At 48.1% G+C, this 17,495-nt stretch overlaps 9 protein-coding genes across 9 annotated transcripts; 4 read left to right on the top strand and 5 right to left on the bottom strand.

Moving 5' to 3' along the window:
- Positions 1-331: 331 nt before the first annotated feature.
- On the bottom strand, positions 332-1,458 carry N7516_005752 (uncharacterized protein; the record flags this gene model as incomplete). Its single annotated transcript, XM_057218472.1, has 2 exons — positions 332-708; positions 774-1,458. 2 exons carry the CDS (start codon positions 1,456-1,458, stop codon positions 332-334), a joined length of 1,062 nt encoding a protein of 353 aa, XP_057072563.1.
- A 260-nt stretch (positions 1,459-1,718) lies between these two features.
- On the top strand, positions 1,719-2,735 carry N7516_005753 (prephenate dehydratase PHA2; the record flags this gene model as incomplete). Its single annotated transcript, XM_057218473.1, has 2 exons — positions 1,719-1,772; positions 1,836-2,735. 2 exons carry the CDS (start codon positions 1,719-1,721, stop codon positions 2,733-2,735), a joined length of 954 nt encoding a protein of 317 aa, XP_057072564.1.
- A 276-nt stretch (positions 2,736-3,011) lies between these two features.
- Positions 3,012-5,084, bottom strand: N7516_005754 (translation termination factor eRF1). The gene is made up of 6 exons (XM_057218474.1): positions 4,907-5,084; positions 4,804-4,853; positions 4,372-4,743; positions 3,561-4,317; positions 3,302-3,451; positions 3,012-3,244 (listed from the first exon to the last, which is right to left on the bottom strand). The coding sequence occupies exons 1-6, from the start codon at positions 5,025-5,027 to the stop codon at positions 3,036-3,038; spliced, it is 1,659 nt and encodes a 552-aa protein (XP_057072565.1). The 5' UTR covers positions 5,028-5,084; the 3' UTR covers positions 3,012-3,035.
- Positions 5,085-6,226: 1,142 nt separating this feature from the next.
- On the top strand, positions 6,227-8,363 carry N7516_005755 (putative transporter; the record flags this gene model as incomplete). The annotated part of the gene is made up of 6 exons (XM_057218475.1): positions 6,227-6,390; positions 6,432-7,402; positions 7,451-7,579; positions 7,632-7,729; positions 7,780-7,946; positions 7,997-8,363. 6 exons carry the CDS (start codon positions 6,227-6,229, stop codon positions 8,361-8,363), a joined length of 1,896 nt encoding a protein of 631 aa, XP_057072566.1.
- A 58-nt stretch (positions 8,364-8,421) lies between these two features.
- On the bottom strand, positions 8,422-9,273 carry N7516_005756 (25S rRNA (adenine2142-N1)-methyltransferase; the record flags this gene model as incomplete). Its single annotated transcript, XM_057218476.1, has 1 exon — positions 8,422-9,273. The coding sequence occupies one exon, from the start codon at positions 9,271-9,273 to the stop codon at positions 8,422-8,424; it is 852 nt and encodes a 283-aa protein (XP_057072567.1).
- A 134-nt stretch (positions 9,274-9,407) lies between these two features.
- On the top strand, positions 9,408-10,722 carry N7516_005757 (60S ribosomal protein uL23; the record flags this gene model as incomplete). The annotated part of the gene is made up of 5 exons (XM_057218477.1): positions 9,408-9,415; positions 9,543-9,652; positions 9,975-10,024; positions 10,097-10,383; positions 10,446-10,722. The coding sequence occupies 5 exons, from the start codon at positions 9,408-9,410 to the stop codon at positions 10,531-10,533; spliced, it is 543 nt and encodes a 180-aa protein (XP_057072568.1). The 3' UTR covers positions 10,534-10,722.
- A 567-nt stretch (positions 10,723-11,289) lies between these two features.
- N7516_005758 (Tim10/DDP family zinc finger protein) lies at positions 11,290-11,711 on the bottom strand (the record flags this gene model as incomplete). The annotated part of the gene is made up of 2 exons (XM_057218478.1): positions 11,290-11,465; positions 11,612-11,711. 2 exons carry the CDS (start codon positions 11,709-11,711, stop codon positions 11,290-11,292), a joined length of 276 nt encoding a protein of 91 aa, XP_057072569.1.
- Positions 11,712-12,031: 320 nt separating this feature from the next.
- On the top strand, positions 12,032-12,611 carry N7516_005759 (BUD31 family protein; the record flags this gene model as incomplete). Its single annotated transcript, XM_057218479.1, has 3 exons — positions 12,032-12,203; positions 12,279-12,409; positions 12,468-12,611. 3 exons carry the CDS (start codon positions 12,032-12,034, stop codon positions 12,609-12,611), a joined length of 447 nt encoding a protein of 148 aa, XP_057072570.1.
- A 678-nt stretch (positions 12,612-13,289) lies between these two features.
- N7516_005760 (forkhead box transcription factor) lies at positions 13,290-15,401 on the bottom strand (the record flags this gene model as incomplete). The annotated part of the gene is made up of 1 exon (XM_057218480.1): positions 13,290-15,401. One exon carries the CDS (start codon positions 15,399-15,401, stop codon positions 13,290-13,292), a length of 2,112 nt encoding a protein of 703 aa, XP_057072571.1.
- Between the last annotated feature and the right edge of the window lie 2,094 nt (positions 15,402-17,495).

Below are 17,495 nucleotides of genomic sequence, written 5' to 3' on the forward strand. Positions count from 1 at the left end.
AGGCTGCTTCCATTCAATGGAATGCAGCGTCATCATACTTCCTTCTGTCCACACACATGACCGTCTATTCCAAGTATGAAGAGATTACATAGACAGGTTTACAATTTATTCTTATTACCTCCCAGTATCACTTTTACGAGAAGAATCCTTGTTCTAATACATACTATATAGGCCTCGTTGTACTATTCAACATCACTCATCATACGGATATATGCACATGTAGTTTGGTTTAGTAGCCGACTGTCTGTATAAATTGCACCCATTTTGCCTTTTCACCTACATTCTGTAATGATCTGGTATTAGTGCTTCACAGTCCGTATCATTTATCGTATTATTCCGACCTCGTCCGCGCAGTACCCCGGACAGCCAACCCTCCATCTGGACCTTCAATCCACACATCCCAAGTCCCAGTATCATTCTTAGGCTTGCCACAAATCACTAGCTCCTGTTCAACAAAAAGCGGCACTATATTCTTATATTCAATGTCACTGATGCAGAGATTCAATCTACTCAGCTGTTGCTGAAGCACACTCAACAGAAGCGTGAGCGTCAACGGACCATGCACCAAAAGATTGGGATACCCCTCCTGGTTCTGAGTATAGCCCTTGTCAAGGTGAATGGAATGGGCATTGAAAGTCAATGCCGAGAATCGGAACAGCAGCGCTTTAGTAGGTATGATGGTATGGCGGAATGTCGCGTCGGAGGGAGCTTTATTGCGCCAGAAGAATTAGCACATTTTATATTACACTCAATGGTGGAGAGTATATGCTCACGTTTCACAGTCCTACCAGGCTTTCCGAACTGCGCCTTATCGGCCTCGATTTGGGCGCTAGTTTTTAGACGCATGAAAATGAGATCCCGGTTCTCAATGACCGACGATTCTCCCACATTCTCTTCGTTCTCTTTCCATATCCGGTCCCAGGTCTTGTCGGCTGTTTCTTGTTCGGAGACATTGCCAACGCGTCGCTCGATGGTGACAATTACTTTCTCGTCACCCTCGCGACCCTTCACTGTCACATTGCGGATGGATTCTATGCACACTGCGCGACTACCATCTAAAGGCGGACTGCGCACGGGAAATCTTAGGTTTCCGCCTGCCCAAAGGCGTCGATTAAACGGTTCGCCCGGCGTGTGTAACGTATCTGTACAGTCCGGAAGTAGTTGCGACAAGGTCACCTGCGGCGGGAAGTAGATTAAGTGGTGACCGACTGGGAGGGGGGACGGGTTCTGTAATGACGGTAGAGTCGCATAATCGGCGGGACTCTGGGATTGTGGGAGGATATCACGGAGTGTGAGGTTCAGAAGATGCGAGGGTTGGGGATGTAGATAGTCGTAAGTCAACGGGAGCTTCCTTGTAGTCAGTTCATGACGCAAGCGCTCGGAGAGCGAGGAGTAAGTCCGATATGCATGACGCCCGCCTCGCAAAGAGATCAGGGGCCGGAGTGAATTTATCTTCATGAGCAAAGACACTGAATTGGACGGTTATGAAATCGCACGCTTCACTTGGAGCCATGGACTCCGCGTTTCGTTTGATTTGTTTGTTTGTCGCTCATTGCCTATATCGGAACTGCCCCAACATCAGAATTCAGCCCACTCACCGCTCGGAGACCCGATGTCGCTTGTCGATGAAATGACCAGTCCAAATATCTGATTTGATTCAAATAGGTACAGCCTATTTGACTCGGGGAAGACCAAAAAAGACCACATCATACCTCAAAATGTCTCCCTTGAAAGTCGCCTTCCTCGGGCCGCTGGGGTCCTTTTCGCATCAGGTACAAACTTTACCCCACATCCTTGCAAATGCAACTTACCTTGATTATTGATCCCTGTTCTAGGCCGCTGCAGAGTCCTTTTGCAAACTATCCGCCGAACTACAACCTCAAGTCTCATTCCCAGATGCCTTCGCCGCGCTCCAAACCAAAGAAACAGATTACGCCGTCATTCCGTGCGAGAACTCCACCAATGGCTCCGTGATGCAGACATTAGACCTCTTGGCAGACCGAGACGGTCTATATAAAGACGTCAAAGTGTGCGGGGAATATTACCTGACAGTGCACCATTGCCTAATGGTGCACAAGGGCACGTATCCCGGTGGTTGGGCAGACTACGACGGCTCAATAACCAAGCTATACACACACCCGCAAGCGTGGGGCCAGTGCGAAACCTTCTTGACGAAATACTTCAAGGGCGTCGAGAGACAGGATGTCGCGTCCACGTCCAAGGCGGCGGAGATTGTCTCCAAGGAAACAACGGAACGAGGCGCAGCCATTGCCAATCGCTTCGCGGCAGAACAACACGGGACGGACGTGCTCGTGGAAAACATCGAGGACAGAGCAGACAATACTACCCGTTTCTTGATATTCAGGAATGTGCTCGATGGGCGAACTGCCCAGCTCGAATTCGAGCAGCCGAACCCGCCTACGTTGGAAGCCGGGTCTGCCCTTGGAACCACGCACAAGACCTTGATTACTTTCACGATTGATCATTCATCTCCCGGTGCATTGGCAGATGCGCTGTTGATCTTCAAGGCTCATGGCTTGAATCTCACGAGCATTAACACAAGGCCGAGTCTGAAGAAGTCGTGGCAGTATATATTTTTCGTTGAGTGTGGAAGGACACCCTCAGATGAGAACAAAGAGGCCGTCCACAAGGCTCTCAATGATTTGCGTCAAGTCACTGAGGCATGTAGGGATTTGGGAACCTGGAAAGATCAGTTAAGTGCAAGTAATGCTTAACTTGACCGACTGGTTCTAATTGGAGACTCACCTTGGTCTTTTTTGGGAGCAACGCATTGATGATTTTGCAAACGCACTGAAAGCGTTATGTCATGTATGTTGAAGATACTATTTCGATTTACTATACGAATGAATGAAATTAAAATGTACGCACTGTCGATGGATGATATGGACAAAGTGTACACCGCAAGATAAAACAGCAAATTAATAAACAATAAAGTAGCACCTTCTATATCAACCCTTTCGGGTGCTTTTTTAAAAAAACGAGCAAATAACGAGCGAAGTACCAGATAATGCCATTCAGAGACGAAACGACAAAACTGGCTGAGAAATAGAAAACAATCCAACGCCATCCGGCTCACATAGAGTAAGCAGTGCAAGCAGCGGTGGATGACCAAATGTTGCAGACAACTGCACCCAACCTTTCAAATTGCAATTTAAAACCTCATCTTCATTCATCTCAGACACCGAGGTGACCTCAGTGTGCGTATCTTGGAGCTTGGACGACACTGTACTCAAAACATTAGAGTCAAACCCCTGAGCGATGGTCTATCTGGATGTCTCACCTCTGAGCAGCTTCACGGAGCTTGGACCAGACCTTTTTTTGTTATCCTTTACGGATGCCTTGGTTCCATTGCGGGAGCCGCCTGTATGATCCACAGGGCGAGCCGTCAAAAGACTCGCCGCGGGAGCTTCTGGCCGTTCATCCTCGCTCTCTGCGAGGGGGCAATACCGTCAATCTTCAGAGATAAGTTAGTATGAACATAAACACACAGGGAAAAAAAAAAAGAAAAGAAAAGAAAAGAAAAGAAAAGAAAAACATACCGTCGTAGAACTCGTCATCATCGCTGAGATCGGCAAGCTGTTCAAAGTTGACCTTGTATCGGAGAATGGCACCGATACCACCGAATCCCTTGACGAACTGGTTTCCTTCGCCGGATCGGTCAGACACGAACTCCAGGTTGGCACCGAAGTCCTTGTAGGCCTCAGCAAGCCATTCGAGGAAAGAGCCTGATTCGACAACCTCCATATCCAATCCAGTTTCCTTGTCCCGGAAGAGGTCCTTGTTGGCTTCCTGGGCCTTGTTTGTGTGGACGATGATCGTGCTGCCTTCGGCGTTCTTCATGACCCAGCGAGTGAGCTCCAAGTTCTCGTGGACGATCAAGATTTCAGCAGCACCGAGCTCCATTGCCTTGAGTGTGTCTTCAATACCGTAGCAAACCTTGCCGGTGTCTTGGCTAATCTCCTGGAAGTACTGGCCAATAAGCTTCTTTTCCTGAACGAACTTGACGTTGCTCAGGGTCTCGCCAGCCAATTCAATGGCCTGGTTGAAGCCGTTCTCGCCACCGTAGGAAACATCGACAATCTTGATAACCTTGGATTGCAGACGACCATCGAACAGGTCGGACTGGTTAAGATCGTTCTTGAAATCGGCGGAACCAGCCAACACCAGACCGGCGACGTTGGCCTTGTCGTTTGTGATGTAGTTCTGAACAGCCAACTCGGCGATCTTGCGGACGTAGTTGTGACGCTTTTCCTCGCGGAGACGCGAGAAACGCAGAGCGGATTGACCACCACGGCCCTGTGGGGATCAGTATGGACGAACATCGTACTCAATTAGTCCGGGGCCACTCACGTGCTTCTTGGGCAGATCAACGGAGAGGCGCTGAAGGATCTCACGAGTGTTACCACTGAGAGTACCGAACAGAGTACCGTTACCGTCCATGACAATGAAACCAAACTTCTGATCAGCCTCAAGAAGCTCACTCAAGGCTTCAGTGTGGAACTTGTTATCACAAAGGTAGAGGGAAGTGTTGATGGGCTTGAACGGTTCGAAGTCGATGTTAATCTTGCGCTCCTTTCCTTCCGAGGTGATAATTTCACCACAGTACACGACCAGTCCATTGGGGGGGACCTTGTTGTACAGCTTCAGACGCTGCTGAGTAGAGGTAATGGCCGACAGGACGGAGAGTCGGTTCACTCGAGACTTAATGTTAGAGGCGGTACCCTATTGTGCGATTAGACGACGTTCGGCGTAGACAGAAGGGAGGGATATGGTTTCACGTACATACTCTTCAGCCAACATCTTGGCTGCTCTGCTGATCTGATCCTTGGGGGCTGAATTGACATGTTAGCGGTGACAGTAGGTGGCGGGGGTAGTGACAGCGCACGGATAATGAGCGAAATCATGGAGGTTCCATTTCCACGAGCGGATTCAAGACGCTTGATCAGCTTCTTGACTTTCCAGATCTCGATGTTCTTCTCAGCTTCGTTCGGCGGAGGGGCGCTCATCTTGGCGAGGCGACAGTTGATCAGGGAAGAGAGTTCTCGGAGGCCCTGCGGACGCCTGAAGACTCAGTTAATGGGGGGCGGGAGTCGGCGAACAGATTTAGACTTGCCTATTTTACACCTAGGATCAGTTAGTAGGTGGAAAAAAAAAAAAAAGCGTAAAAAGTGAAGTGGTAAATTTTTTTTTCTTAAATCCTCATAGATTCAACAAAGAAGAGTACATACCTTAACTGAATATGACGTTTAAAAGCGACAGCAAATTTCCTCGTGGGGGTCGGACATACACAAGTTTGTTCGAGGGGTCGGCTGGCACGCTGAGGTAAGCCAGGGCTACCCGTGACGTATCTGGTACTTGTCGGGTTATGGTCTGACAACGGGTGATCAGGTACAGGTACATTGTTCTTTTTTATATATACAACTTTGTCCAGGTTATTTAGTTATGTTATGTTAGCATATACTTCATGAATAATAGGCGAGTATCCATTCGAACTAGGCATAGTACATAAATAGATGGCAAAATATCTTCAATACATCTCTCTTACGTACTAGATTTCCATAAAACCACCATGTTAGACCTTGGAGAAAGTCATATGACTGCCTACAACATAGTTATATATAGTTATATATAGAAAAGTCCTCTGCGCAGTGTATGCACAGTGTATGTCCTTTATTGCTTTTATATATATCTGAAAAAGTCTAAAAAATATATATAACAAAGTATCTGAGTGCTGTTATATATAATGTCCCTGACACCGTTTCGGGTCAAATAGATCGGCCTCGGAGATTAAAGTCTTTGTCGAGGATAAAAGCTGTATGAACGACCTGCTATTCTTGGATAGAGAGAAAAAAAAAAAAAGACTACAACAAACGATATACTAAACACCTCAATTCCTAGTTAATGCCCATTTAAATTAGTCACGTAACTAAAAATTTCTAGCTTATCAAATCTGTTGTGATCCGCACCCCACAATAGTGGAAGCTCCTTTTGACGCTAAGCTCTTTTCAATATCGTAGAAGGTAAGGTCGTTTCCGCGTCTTATCTGTCCCTGAAGCTATCGGTGATAAGAGTGAGGGGGTTTTTCCTTTTAGTCTTGACTTCCCTTCTTGCACTTCACCTCGGGAACCTCCCCAACTTGAAATTATATATCTCCAGGCCTACCTAGGTACCTACTCTACTACCGTCGTGCTGGTAACGAGAAAATATGTCAAGGACCGAAAGAACAGATGAAGATCACGACAGTGAACCGGTCTATGGCTCATTGAGGATACCGGCTGCGACACCAAGCTCCTACGATTATGGTCATCTAGCTCATGGGGGCCGACCGCTGAGTCGGAGATCGGTGGTAGACAGAGGTATGCGATTTCTGTTTGACTAAAGCCAGACCGTTGGCTAATTACTCTACACAGGTCGTCGTCGTACTCAATTCGAGTCCGTCAAGCCGGAGGTCCCAACAGTATAGACAACTTCGCGCGGTCTTGGCAGAGAGCCGCGGCCTTCCCAGAAGTCCTCCCACGACGGTCGTCGTTTGTCTCTGCGCACTCGGACGATGAATTCGCCATTGCCACTGGCCAAGAATATGGGGCAAGAAGCTCTCCATCCTGGGGTCGGAACTCGGATGTGGACCGGCCTCTGCTTCAGGGGGACTCGGACTCGGACCAGGACGATGAGGACTCAGGAGCGCCCGATTCTTCCAAGAGGGCACTCCCTAGCACTGGGCTGCTTGCCTCGTCGTTTGATAGAACCTTTGCGACTTCGTACGGCACCATCTCCTCACGGATGAGCGAGTCGACGCGGAGGCATGCGATCCAATTCCACCGAGAGCACCATCCCCATGTGCATATGGATGGGACTGGAGATTTGGATCGGGGTCCATTGCTGGTCAAGCATGTCCAACATGAAGATGGCACCCAGGAGGATATCATCGTTGGGCAATCCACCCTTCCGCAGACTATCTTCAACTCGGTCAATGTGTTAATTGGTATCGGCCTGCTGAGTCTTCCATTGGCGATGAAGCATGCAGGGTGGCTCTTGGGATTGTTGTTCCTTATCTTCTCGGCAGTCACCACTTCCTATACAGCCAAGATTCTGGCGAAATGTCTGGATGTCGACCAGAGCGTTGTCACGTATGCTGATCTGGCTTATATCAGTTTCGGACAAAATGCCCGTTTGATAACCAGTTTCCTCTTTTGCTTGGAACTTTTAGGAGCATGCGTGGCGCTGGTCGTGCTCTTTGCAGACAGTTTATATGCCCTGGTACCTGGATTGAGTATCCTCCAATGGAAGATCGTCTGTGGTGTTGTGCTCGTTCCGCTCAACTTCCTGCCACTACGTTTCCTGAGTATTACCAGCATATTGGGTATAATTTCGTGCACATCAAGTGAGTCTTCTTCCGAACTGACGCTGAGATAAAACTGACACTCAAAAGTTGTGGTACTCATTTGCATCGATGGCTTTATCAAGCCAAATGCGCCGGGCTCCTTGCGGCAACCAGCTAATACATTCCTCTTTCCTGAGAACTGGGCTACCCTCCCTCTGAGTTTCGGTCTTATTATGTGTGAGTAGACAGACAAAAGCAATTATGATCATGAGGCTAACTTGCTTGAAAGCACCATGGGGTGGGCACGGTGTCTTCCCTAACATCTACAGAGATATGAGGCACCCTCAGAAATACGGCAAGAGCCTCTGGGTGACCTATCTCTTTACAGTAAGAACATCAAGTGACCAGGATAAAGTTGGATTCTAACAAGTTGACAGTTTACTCTGGACTGCTCAATGGCGATCATTGGCTGGCTTATGTTTGGCGATATCGTTCGCGACGAAGTCACTTCGAACATTTTAACCATCACCAGCTACCCACAGTCCCTATCCGTCTGTATTGTGGTCTTCATTTCGATCATCCCGCTCACAAAAGTGCCGTTGAAGTGAGTCCAATGCCTTCATTTGTCCCCGGACACTGCTGACAAGAACATAGTGCCCGACCTCTTGTGGCCACATTTGAAGTTCTTTGTGGACTCGGAGGCGGCCATGTGCCTGGGAATGGCTCGGAGACACTGCACAAATTCTCACAGGCAATGGTCCGCGTATTTGTAGTGGCCTCGATTGTTATTTTGGCGGTCATCTTCCCGGCTTTCGACCGTATTATGGCTTTCTTGGGATCGTTCTTATGCTTCACGATCTGCATCATCTTCCCTCTTGCATTTTATCTCAAGATCTTTGGAAAGGAAATCAGTCGAGGCGAGTACATCCTTGATTGGATTCTGCTCATCATCTCCTCGATGTTGGCAGCTGTGGGGACTGTCTGGGCCTTCTTGCCACAGGACATGCTCACTGCGAACTAGATTCTATCCGGCATGGTGTATGGAGTATAATCGCATTTTGTTTTGCATGCAGATATAGTCACTTCTTGTTGAGAATGACGGCGAAATTGTTCCTTGTTTTGCCGGACCTCAACTCTTCCTTCTTAAAATTCCTAGGCGCGTAGGTGCCGGTGTGTTCCCAGAGATGAGAGACCAACTTTGCAGTCCGCTTGCTTTGTGTTAGACGGAAGCCCAGGCAAGTCATGATCTCCCCTAGTCTTTCTTCGTGGAGGTAGCGCGAGTTGTCCACACATGCGATAGGCAATACAAGAAAGAGACTGGGAACGAGCTCGATAGGGGATTTCGAAGTCAAGAACTTGACACAACGCTTGAGCATTTCACCCCGTCCCGTAGCATCAGGAACATAGTTGAGCACCAATGACAGACTGATCATGTTGAAACGTTCATCGTCACTGGTGGGCAAAGGTCGCTCCATAAAATCTTGCTTGAGAATCCCTGGCTCTTGGGAATTCAAGTCGATCCGGGTGACATCCAAGGCCGGGTTCGTAGAGCAGGCGTTTTTGGTGCTCAGAGCTCCAACTTCAAGAACACGGAGCTTCGGAATGGTGTTGTTCCATTGCTTCAGTTGCGGCTTAATCCAGTCAATGAGGACTTTGCTTGAATCTCCACCGCGGTCCATCGACTGGCCTAGCTTACTGGCGATCTGGTAGCTTTCGAGACCGCCATTGGCTTCGATTTGAGCGTCAATACTGCTGACTCGGGCTTCGTCCCCGGCGGCCAGAGCTTGAGCGCGGACTTTGAGAAGTCGATGATGGGATCGAATCAAAGTGCGGGTAGCCTTTGCTGAAAGAGCAGGGTCCTTGGATTTGACAATGCGAGGTCGACTATGCGACAACAACATCGGCCTCTTGGATCGTTTTTGGGGAGCCATGTCTTAATGATCACGAGGGACCAAAAGATTAAAATGATGGATTTAGATATCAGGAGTATATTGTTTCTTTGGGTCTCCTTGAGGGCTGAATATACAAAAAGGAGAGTGCACGCAAAGAAAAGCCGTTCAAGAAAATGAAAAGGTAGATAAATACGATGTCAATTCTGATTGGACGAAAAAGTAACCATACTGTATTGATCTGTCCTGAAAAATACCAAAGATACCAGACCCAGCGGACCGCAGGTCACCTGACCCACACACAGCACTAGGGTTTTCGCTAAGCGAAGACCACTCCAAATCCGTTCGACTTTTGACACTGCGATAATCCATCATCGACAGCGACCGACGACAGCCATGGCCCCCTCCGACAACAAGACCGGTATGTTCCAATAACTATGCGCTCTTCCTATTGCGATTCCCGCCTTGCCAATTGTGAATTCGCCGTGTGCACGTGGAGGAAGATATTCGGATTCAAAAAATTTCGATATTTGGAGATTACCTCGCAAAGAGTCGGAGACACCAGGACATATCGCAGAGCACTTCTGCATCACCATATGCCTACCGATCTCAAATATGCGCCTCCACGTTAGAATCCTCGACCTACCACATCCACACCGGCAAATTCACAAATGGCAATCTACGGAACGAACTTTTTGGGAATTTTTTTTTAGTTCACTAGGCTAACGAAATCTTCTCTACAGGCAAGAACAAGGCCAACGCCGCCGCCAAGGCGGTTGCCAAGGGCGCTTCGGTACGTAGCAAAAGATGAAGCAGACCAAAGAAACCCTTTTGGAGCCTATCGCTAACGCGGTTGTGGCAACAGCTTCACAAGTCCCGCAAGGTCCGCACCTCGGCCACCTTCCACCGCCCCAAGACCCTCCAGCTGTCGCGGTCCCCCAAGTACCCCCGTGTGTCTGTCAACCACGGCCCCGCTCTGGACTTCAACAAGATTGTTCTGTACCCCCTGAACACTGAGAGCGCCATGAAGAAGATCGAGGAGAACAACACCCTCGTCTTCATTGTCAACGTCAAGTCCAACAAGCGCCAGATCAAGCAGGCTCTTAAGAAGCTGTACGATGTTGACACCGTCAAGATCAACACTCTTATCCGGTATGTTTTACTAGTCTTTTTTGGGTTCAAGTGGATTGAAAGCTAACGTATTATTTTTCCAGCCCTGACGGAACCAAGAAGGCCTTCGCCCGTCTTACCCCCGATGTCGATGCTCTTGACATTGCCGCCACCAAGCTGGCCATTGTTTAAGCGGACAATGCTTGAAAAGGGATTTCTTAGGGTTTTGGCGAACTTTGTTTTACACTACGGTGATGCTAAAATACCAGCCGGGCTGAATGATCAAAAAGAACATAACTTGTGAAAGTGAAATGCACGATTCCAGAAGAATCGCCGGACTTGTCGGTCCTGTAATGGCTAAGACATGTTCCCGACCACATAGTAGTCACCGTAATGTTGTATAGATTTCTTTTTAGTCTATTTGAGTAGGGATGGTGTAAGTAAGCGAACGTTTTTTTTTTTTTTTTTTTTTTTTTTCAATGTTGCAGTGCATTGAGACAATATTTGGACAACCTTTTATACCCCAGTTGCCATATCATTTGCTTTTTTTATATACATGTCCAGTCTACATCGAGTGAATTCTCCAACCTAAACTGGCCGATCTTGCATATTCTCACCATCCTTCCATAAAACCAGGATATGGTAGAGTCAAAGATGTACTTGTTCTACAACCAACATCCCCACAACAAACCCAACATATAGTGTACAAGACAACATGGTTCATAAATTGACTCTAGTATACAAGTGATGGTTCCACAATCCGTCTATCCATCCAAAACCCCCAAAACAAAACCGCCCAACCGCCGTCCAAGCAAGAATTAGAGCATGACAGTCTCCAAACCAGACTTTATGAATAGTAATTGATATCCACAGACATGCATGACATGCAGACAGCGATCAGAAACAGCAATAGTAGAAACCGAGAACACAAGACATAGTTATAAACGCTTAGTGACCGGGGCCACCGCGCATGTTGTCCAGCTTCGACAGGATGGACAGACTGGTATCCATCCAGCGGTCAACACAGTTCTGTGCGCATGACTCCTCAGACTTATCGAGGGAACCGGAGGTGATCTTGCTGGTGATGCACTTTTCCCAGCACACTTCGTTCAGGTGGTGGACAGCTAGAAGGGATTGATGTTAGCTATATAGTTCGATTCGATTCCAAAAGAGCAAATCTATCCAGCGCTAGTATTGTAATCCATCTAGATCATCTAGACCATGAAGTATAGAACTCTAATATATCCGGATAGAAAGATGGAACACTCACTCTGCTGAATGTTGGACTTCTGAGCCTCGTTGGTGAGGACCTGGTTGAGCTCCTTCTTGTCGTTATCAGAGAGCTTAGTGAGATCGAGCTGTTGTTCCATAATGGCGGTGTAGGAGATGCGAGTATGTAGCAATTGAGGTGAAATGGGATACGGAGAATGAGATAACAGCAAAGCAATAGTTAGAGTGGACGGTAGCTGGGAGGATTGTCCGCGATTCAAAATCAAAGGCGGTGAACATCGGCACAAAAATGACGCGCAGTTTTCCCTATCGATAGCCAACTTGCGTTTCTTTCATTTTCCCATTAACATCCAAGAGAAATTACCCTGTCGAGGCAGTGTCAAATCGAATACGATCGATTTGAATATCGCATTACATTACATTTATCTCAATTATCATCTTCTGTAACATATCATCCGCCATGCCTCCGATCCGCACGTCCCGCAATCGCAAACCGCCTCCCGCTGGCTTCGACGATCTCGAAGATACCCTGCTGGAATTCAGCAACAAGATGAAGGATGCGGAGAATGCATCGCATGAAGGAAAGAAGAAATATGAAGTGCTCTGGCCCATATTCCAAATCAGTCATCAACGTACGAGTTGCTCTCTCCTCTCCGCGACATTGAGAAATACAGTTTTACTGACTTTCGCCCCCTCTTATTTGACAGGCTCACGATACATCTATGAACTTTACTACGAGAAAGAAGCGATCTCGAAGGAGCTGTATGATTTCTTGCTTAAGAACAAGTATGCCGATGCCAACTTGATTGCGAAGTGGAAGAAGCAGGGTTATGAGAAGGTTAGTTTGCCCTTGGGGAACACTTTTATCTAGGACTTGGACTAACTGATTTGTCTAGTTGTGTTGTCTGCGCTGTGTCCAAACGAAAGAAACGAATTTCAATTCCACGTGTATCTGCCGAGTGCCCAAGGCGCAGCTCAAGGAGGACCAGACGATTCAATGTGTCAGCTGTGGCTGCAACGGCTGTGGAAGCAGTGACTAAAAGAAAGACCAAGGTTCATGTTGGTTGGTGACTGGAGGTTCCCTAGTCAAATGGGAACCCCGGGGAGGTAGTGGCGGATTAACCACACGCATCCATTGGATAGGGCGTTTCGGTATTATGCATTTCTGTTTCTGTTTTCTTTTTTTACTCTATCAGATCCATTCATCGGGTCAATCAGATACCCTTCTTCAAAGCTTGAATGGCTCGTGGAACAGTTTGATAAGCAGACAAATAATGACTTTCAATTGCTAACTACATACATTATATCAAAGTAACGCCATCAATGTGTGTTCCGGTAGTTTTCCCATAAAGATAGCCCCAACCCCAATATCCAAATCATAAAAACCATCGCTTGCATGTACATCTTAGCATCGTCATTAATATCGTAACCAGGCCATCCCGGGCTCGGTTGAGGAAATGTCAGAGCCGGCTCCATCAGCGCAGCCCAAAAACTCCCCAAAGAAAAACACCGCCCACAAGACCTTGGAAACATCGCCGAGAACCAACTCCAGGATACAATCCAAAACTCAAGAAACAAAGGTTGCGGGGCGACAAAAGCAGGAGGACAATAGGGGGTAGTAGGGGGAATAATCAAATCGAACAAGGTGGGTCTCCCAGAGATCCCAACCTATAAACAAAAAAAAAAGAAAAAAAAGAAAATCATGAACTGAGGTCATCTTAGAACAACGTTGTATTGGTGCGCTGGCCCATTTGTGGTCGATGAAGTGCCCGCGGCTTCAGGGTGTCGTCCTTGCTCATGCCTCCAATCTTTTGGAAGCCTTGCAAGAGATCAACACCGTCGACTTCACCCGGGCTGTCATTGCTCTCATCGAAAAGATGGAATGAGAAGAAATCTTCCTGGCCAACATCTCCGAATCGGTTCGTGTCTGGGAGCTTAGACGGCGACTCGGGGAATATCGAAGACTTGGAGCGGGACATCGAGGGCATACCCAGTCGGCTATTTATGTTCACCGAAGTGATGTCCGAAAGGACAGTGTTGCCACTGTCGTTGCGCGGGCGTTTCACTGAGCGTTTCTCGGGAGATCCATAGGATACCTGTGCTGATCCCGAATCCGTGAAGACATCAAAGGAGGTGTGGAAATGATCGTGAGGGGTATAGGCCTCGTCCTGGAGATTGAAAGCCGGGCTCCAAGGAAGAGCATCTTCAGAAAGACCTAAATGCTTAATGGGCGAGTTGACCATTTGCTGGATCTTTCGGCGGTGGTTCCTCAAGTTGGTATTGGGAGACACAGATGGTGGCGGCCGGGCAGGCTTCTTGAACTTGATGATAGGCGTCAACGGAGGCGGCTGCATGCTCACATACTGGCTGCGGAGAGGCGATGAGCCGATAGATGGGTTGGGGTTTTTGCGAGGTGCTGGCTGACCAGGACTGACATCGTGAGATGAGCTACGCATGCGCGCGATCTCTTCTTCGGCACGGCCACGCTTGATGCGCGGAGGCTCGATATCCAAATCAGATGTCAAGATGTGTCCAGCCTTGTTAGGTCTGAGGGCCGATGACTCCAAGGACGAGAAATAACCACTATCATTCATAGTAATCGATTTGCGCTTGCGTGGGCGAGGCACAGGGGTAGGGCCAGATTGAGTGGGGGTTGGAGGGGTACCCTGGCGGGCGAATCGGGGAGGAGCGATGGGAGGAGATGACCGGATGGGTTGCGGTGGCGAGGAACGAGGCGCTGCGCGTGGCGCAGGGGCGGGAACAACTTCGTCCGCGTCATCTTGAAGAGCAGGGTCGGACGCAGGCAACGTCGCATCCGAAGACAAGTCATTTGGGGCCGGCTTGGGGGCAGGCGCGTGATGAGGTGGTGCGTGATAAGTGGGCTGAGGCGGTACCATCCAGGTCGTAGTACTTGCGGTTTGCGACTGAGAAATCAGATCCCTCTGAGGCGCGGCAGGAAGAGGAAGGCTGGACATAGTGGCGCGACGCACTTGTTTGTCCTTGAGGAATTGCACCTCCATGCCAGGCTCAATGGCCCAGTAGTTACCCTTGCCAGGATCATCCTTGGGTCGCTCTTGCTTAATGAATGCCTTGTTGAGACTGAGATTGTGCCGGATGCTATTCTGCCAACCGGGGTCGCTGTTCTTGTAGTATGAGAAGGTATCCGAGATCCACTTGTAAATTTGCGCTAGCGTCAAGCGCCGGTTGTTTGCGCGCAAGATGGACATCCCGATCAAGGTAGCATAACTATACGGAGGCTTGGTGCCATCATCCTCCACTGGCGGCATGTCTTGTGGTTCAGGTAGATAAGCAATTGGCGCGTCATCACGCCTTTGTTTCTTATTAGGGCGCTCCTTGAGCGGCGCGGCCTCCATGAGTGTGCGCTTCATTGGCAGTTTGGATTCATAAGATGGTTCCGGGAAGTCCGCGAAACTGTCATTGGATGGCTCTTCGGGAGGGTGATTTTCTTTTGATGATTCGGGATTGACGCTGGAGAATGTTGTGAAAAGAGCAGAATGTGGCATAGAGGTTGTAGAGTAGATGGGGAACGACGGTTTCTTGGCTGGGGAGTCGGTGGTAAACATGGGAGGAGTGGGAGCAGAGATCGGGACAAAACCGAGTTTTCCGTGGCGCGAATGTGAGCCCTGAGGGCGAAGTCCTTTTGTCGGCGATGGCCTGTGCGGACCCGAAGACGGATTGGAAGACGAGTTCTGAATGGGCTGGAGTGGTAGCGGTGAAGGTTGTAGACGGGGCTGCGATCTGATGATCTCGTGGGCTGATGGGGCTAGCACTGAAGAGTAGTGTGCGCCCGTAGAACGCGTCGATCCCATAACCTAAACGATAGGGCACCAAGTCGCAATATCACCAGTCACTAGAGGGACCATATGACGCGTAAACAGACTTGGAGGGAAGAGCGCGACTGTTGAAAACAAGGCCTCCGGCCGAGTTTGCGACAACGAGCGAGCCGTGTCTAGGTGTGATGAGACTGTGCAGAGAATTCCGATTGGACCAATGGTACTCCGTAGCTCCGTAGATCGAGAGGGAAAGCCAACAACCTCAGGCCGTCATGCAGGCTTAGACAAGTTGGGCGACAAGGCGCTAAGGCGTCACACTTCCCAGCTGAAGGGCGAATCAGGCGGCAGAGATAACAGATGAATGTGGATGAGATTTGGGACTTGGGAATGAAATATAACCAAATATGGTACGGACTGCTGGAGCTGAGGATAAGAGGATAGAGAGGATAGAGAAGAGAAGAATACAGAGAGAGAGTACAGGAAAAAAAATAGAGAGGGAGACTCTTGGGTAGAGTAGAGTAAACCGGGTTTTCCTTAGGGAAGGACGGGAATGGGGCTCTGGGGACAAAGGGAGATAGATATCAGGCCCTTAAGATATTTTTTTCTCCTTTCACTTCCGTATGAACCCTTGGAAGATACTAAATCATTATTATAGAATTCTAGAAATGTTCAATTCTTTTCTCAGAACAGAAGAAAGGCGGGGGGAGGAGAGAGAGAGAGGAAGATCGATGGAGTGGGATAGTGTGATAATACATGTTCTGTATTGTAATATTATAGACGCGTCACGCGTTTTATTATGGAAGGTGGGGCATATCGGAGTGGTAATTTTGGTATTATCAATTCACATCTGAGTACCACAGGGGGCCCCTCCCTTGCTCACATTTTCTAGCGTCGATCTGATCCACCGATGAACGGAGTATGTCAGGTCGACATTATTGCCTTTTACTATTGACTCTATTGACTATATTGACTATATTTGACTATATGTATATTGAAATACATATTCTATCTTTAGGTCTTGGGCTACCATATGGTGTGTCTATAGAAATACAACATCTATCGTACAATATAAAAAGTCTGCAAGTATGACACGACTCAATCCATCTAGACCCAACACCAGTTGCCGATTATTCTTAAATCCTAGCATTGCCATCCCAATTGGTCCGGCCATCCCGGTATGTGGACGTGTCGATGTAACTCTGAAACGGACGCTGCTTTTTCATCCCTTGTTTCTTCGCTGTCATGGAGGATGTCCTCAACACCCTTGTCTTAGTGGCCAATTGCTCTCGGGTGCGTCGAGGACCAATCAATCTTGAAGACCAACATCGTACAACGCATGTGCACATGTGCTGCACTCTAGTCTGCAGGTTCCGTAACCTAATAATCAGAACTCCGTACAGACACAGAGTACAAAGTAATGAATTGCAACTAGAACGGGGGATCTATTGTTCGAATCTAGGGGAGATCCCTAGTGTCTTGTCTTTCCCCATGCCCTTGCTTGTACATCAGAAACCCCATGTCACAGAATTTATGCACTTACTCCGTACCTGGGTCGGTAGGATATGCCCTCTATGCCCTCTACCGAAGCTTTCTTTTCCTGCTGTTCTCACCAGGGCGGTTAGAGTCGCAGTGTAAATCTTTTGGTCAAGATGGTAACACTCAGTCATTCCCAAGCCAGTGGAGAATTTAGCGATGCAATGGCCCTCGGTTTCAAGCAAAGCTAGAGCGAGAAACTAAGTAGCTAAAGCTGATCACAATGCTAATCTGACAGTGACAATCCAGGTGGCCAGGTTAAATGGTGCCTTACGATCAATTGATAAATGGTAGCATGCCAAGAGAGTTGAAACGACCTAACAATTAATCATTCCAAGGCCAACCTTGGAATAATAGTGACCAGGCTGCCGTCATTGATGGTTCTTTCGCTATCGGATGGAGAGCAGATGGGGAGTGTACTCAATTCTGTTCAGGGTGCAAAAGAAAAACAGCTAGGGATGAACACTATAATGGAAAGGAAGTTAAAGAGAAAAAAAATGCAGAAGAATCTGATATATACGAGGTAGGTGTGGTTAATATCCGAGAGCACTCTAGAGTAAACCATCCCTCATGAAACAAACGCTTCATGACTTCTAT

Source organism: Penicillium verrucosum (assembly GCF_028828655.1).
Source record: "Penicillium verrucosum strain IBT 35672 chromosome Unknown utg000002l_segment0_segment0, whole genome shotgun sequence".
Taxonomy (NCBI): Eukaryota; Fungi; Ascomycota; class Eurotiomycetes; order Eurotiales; family Aspergillaceae; genus Penicillium; species Penicillium verrucosum.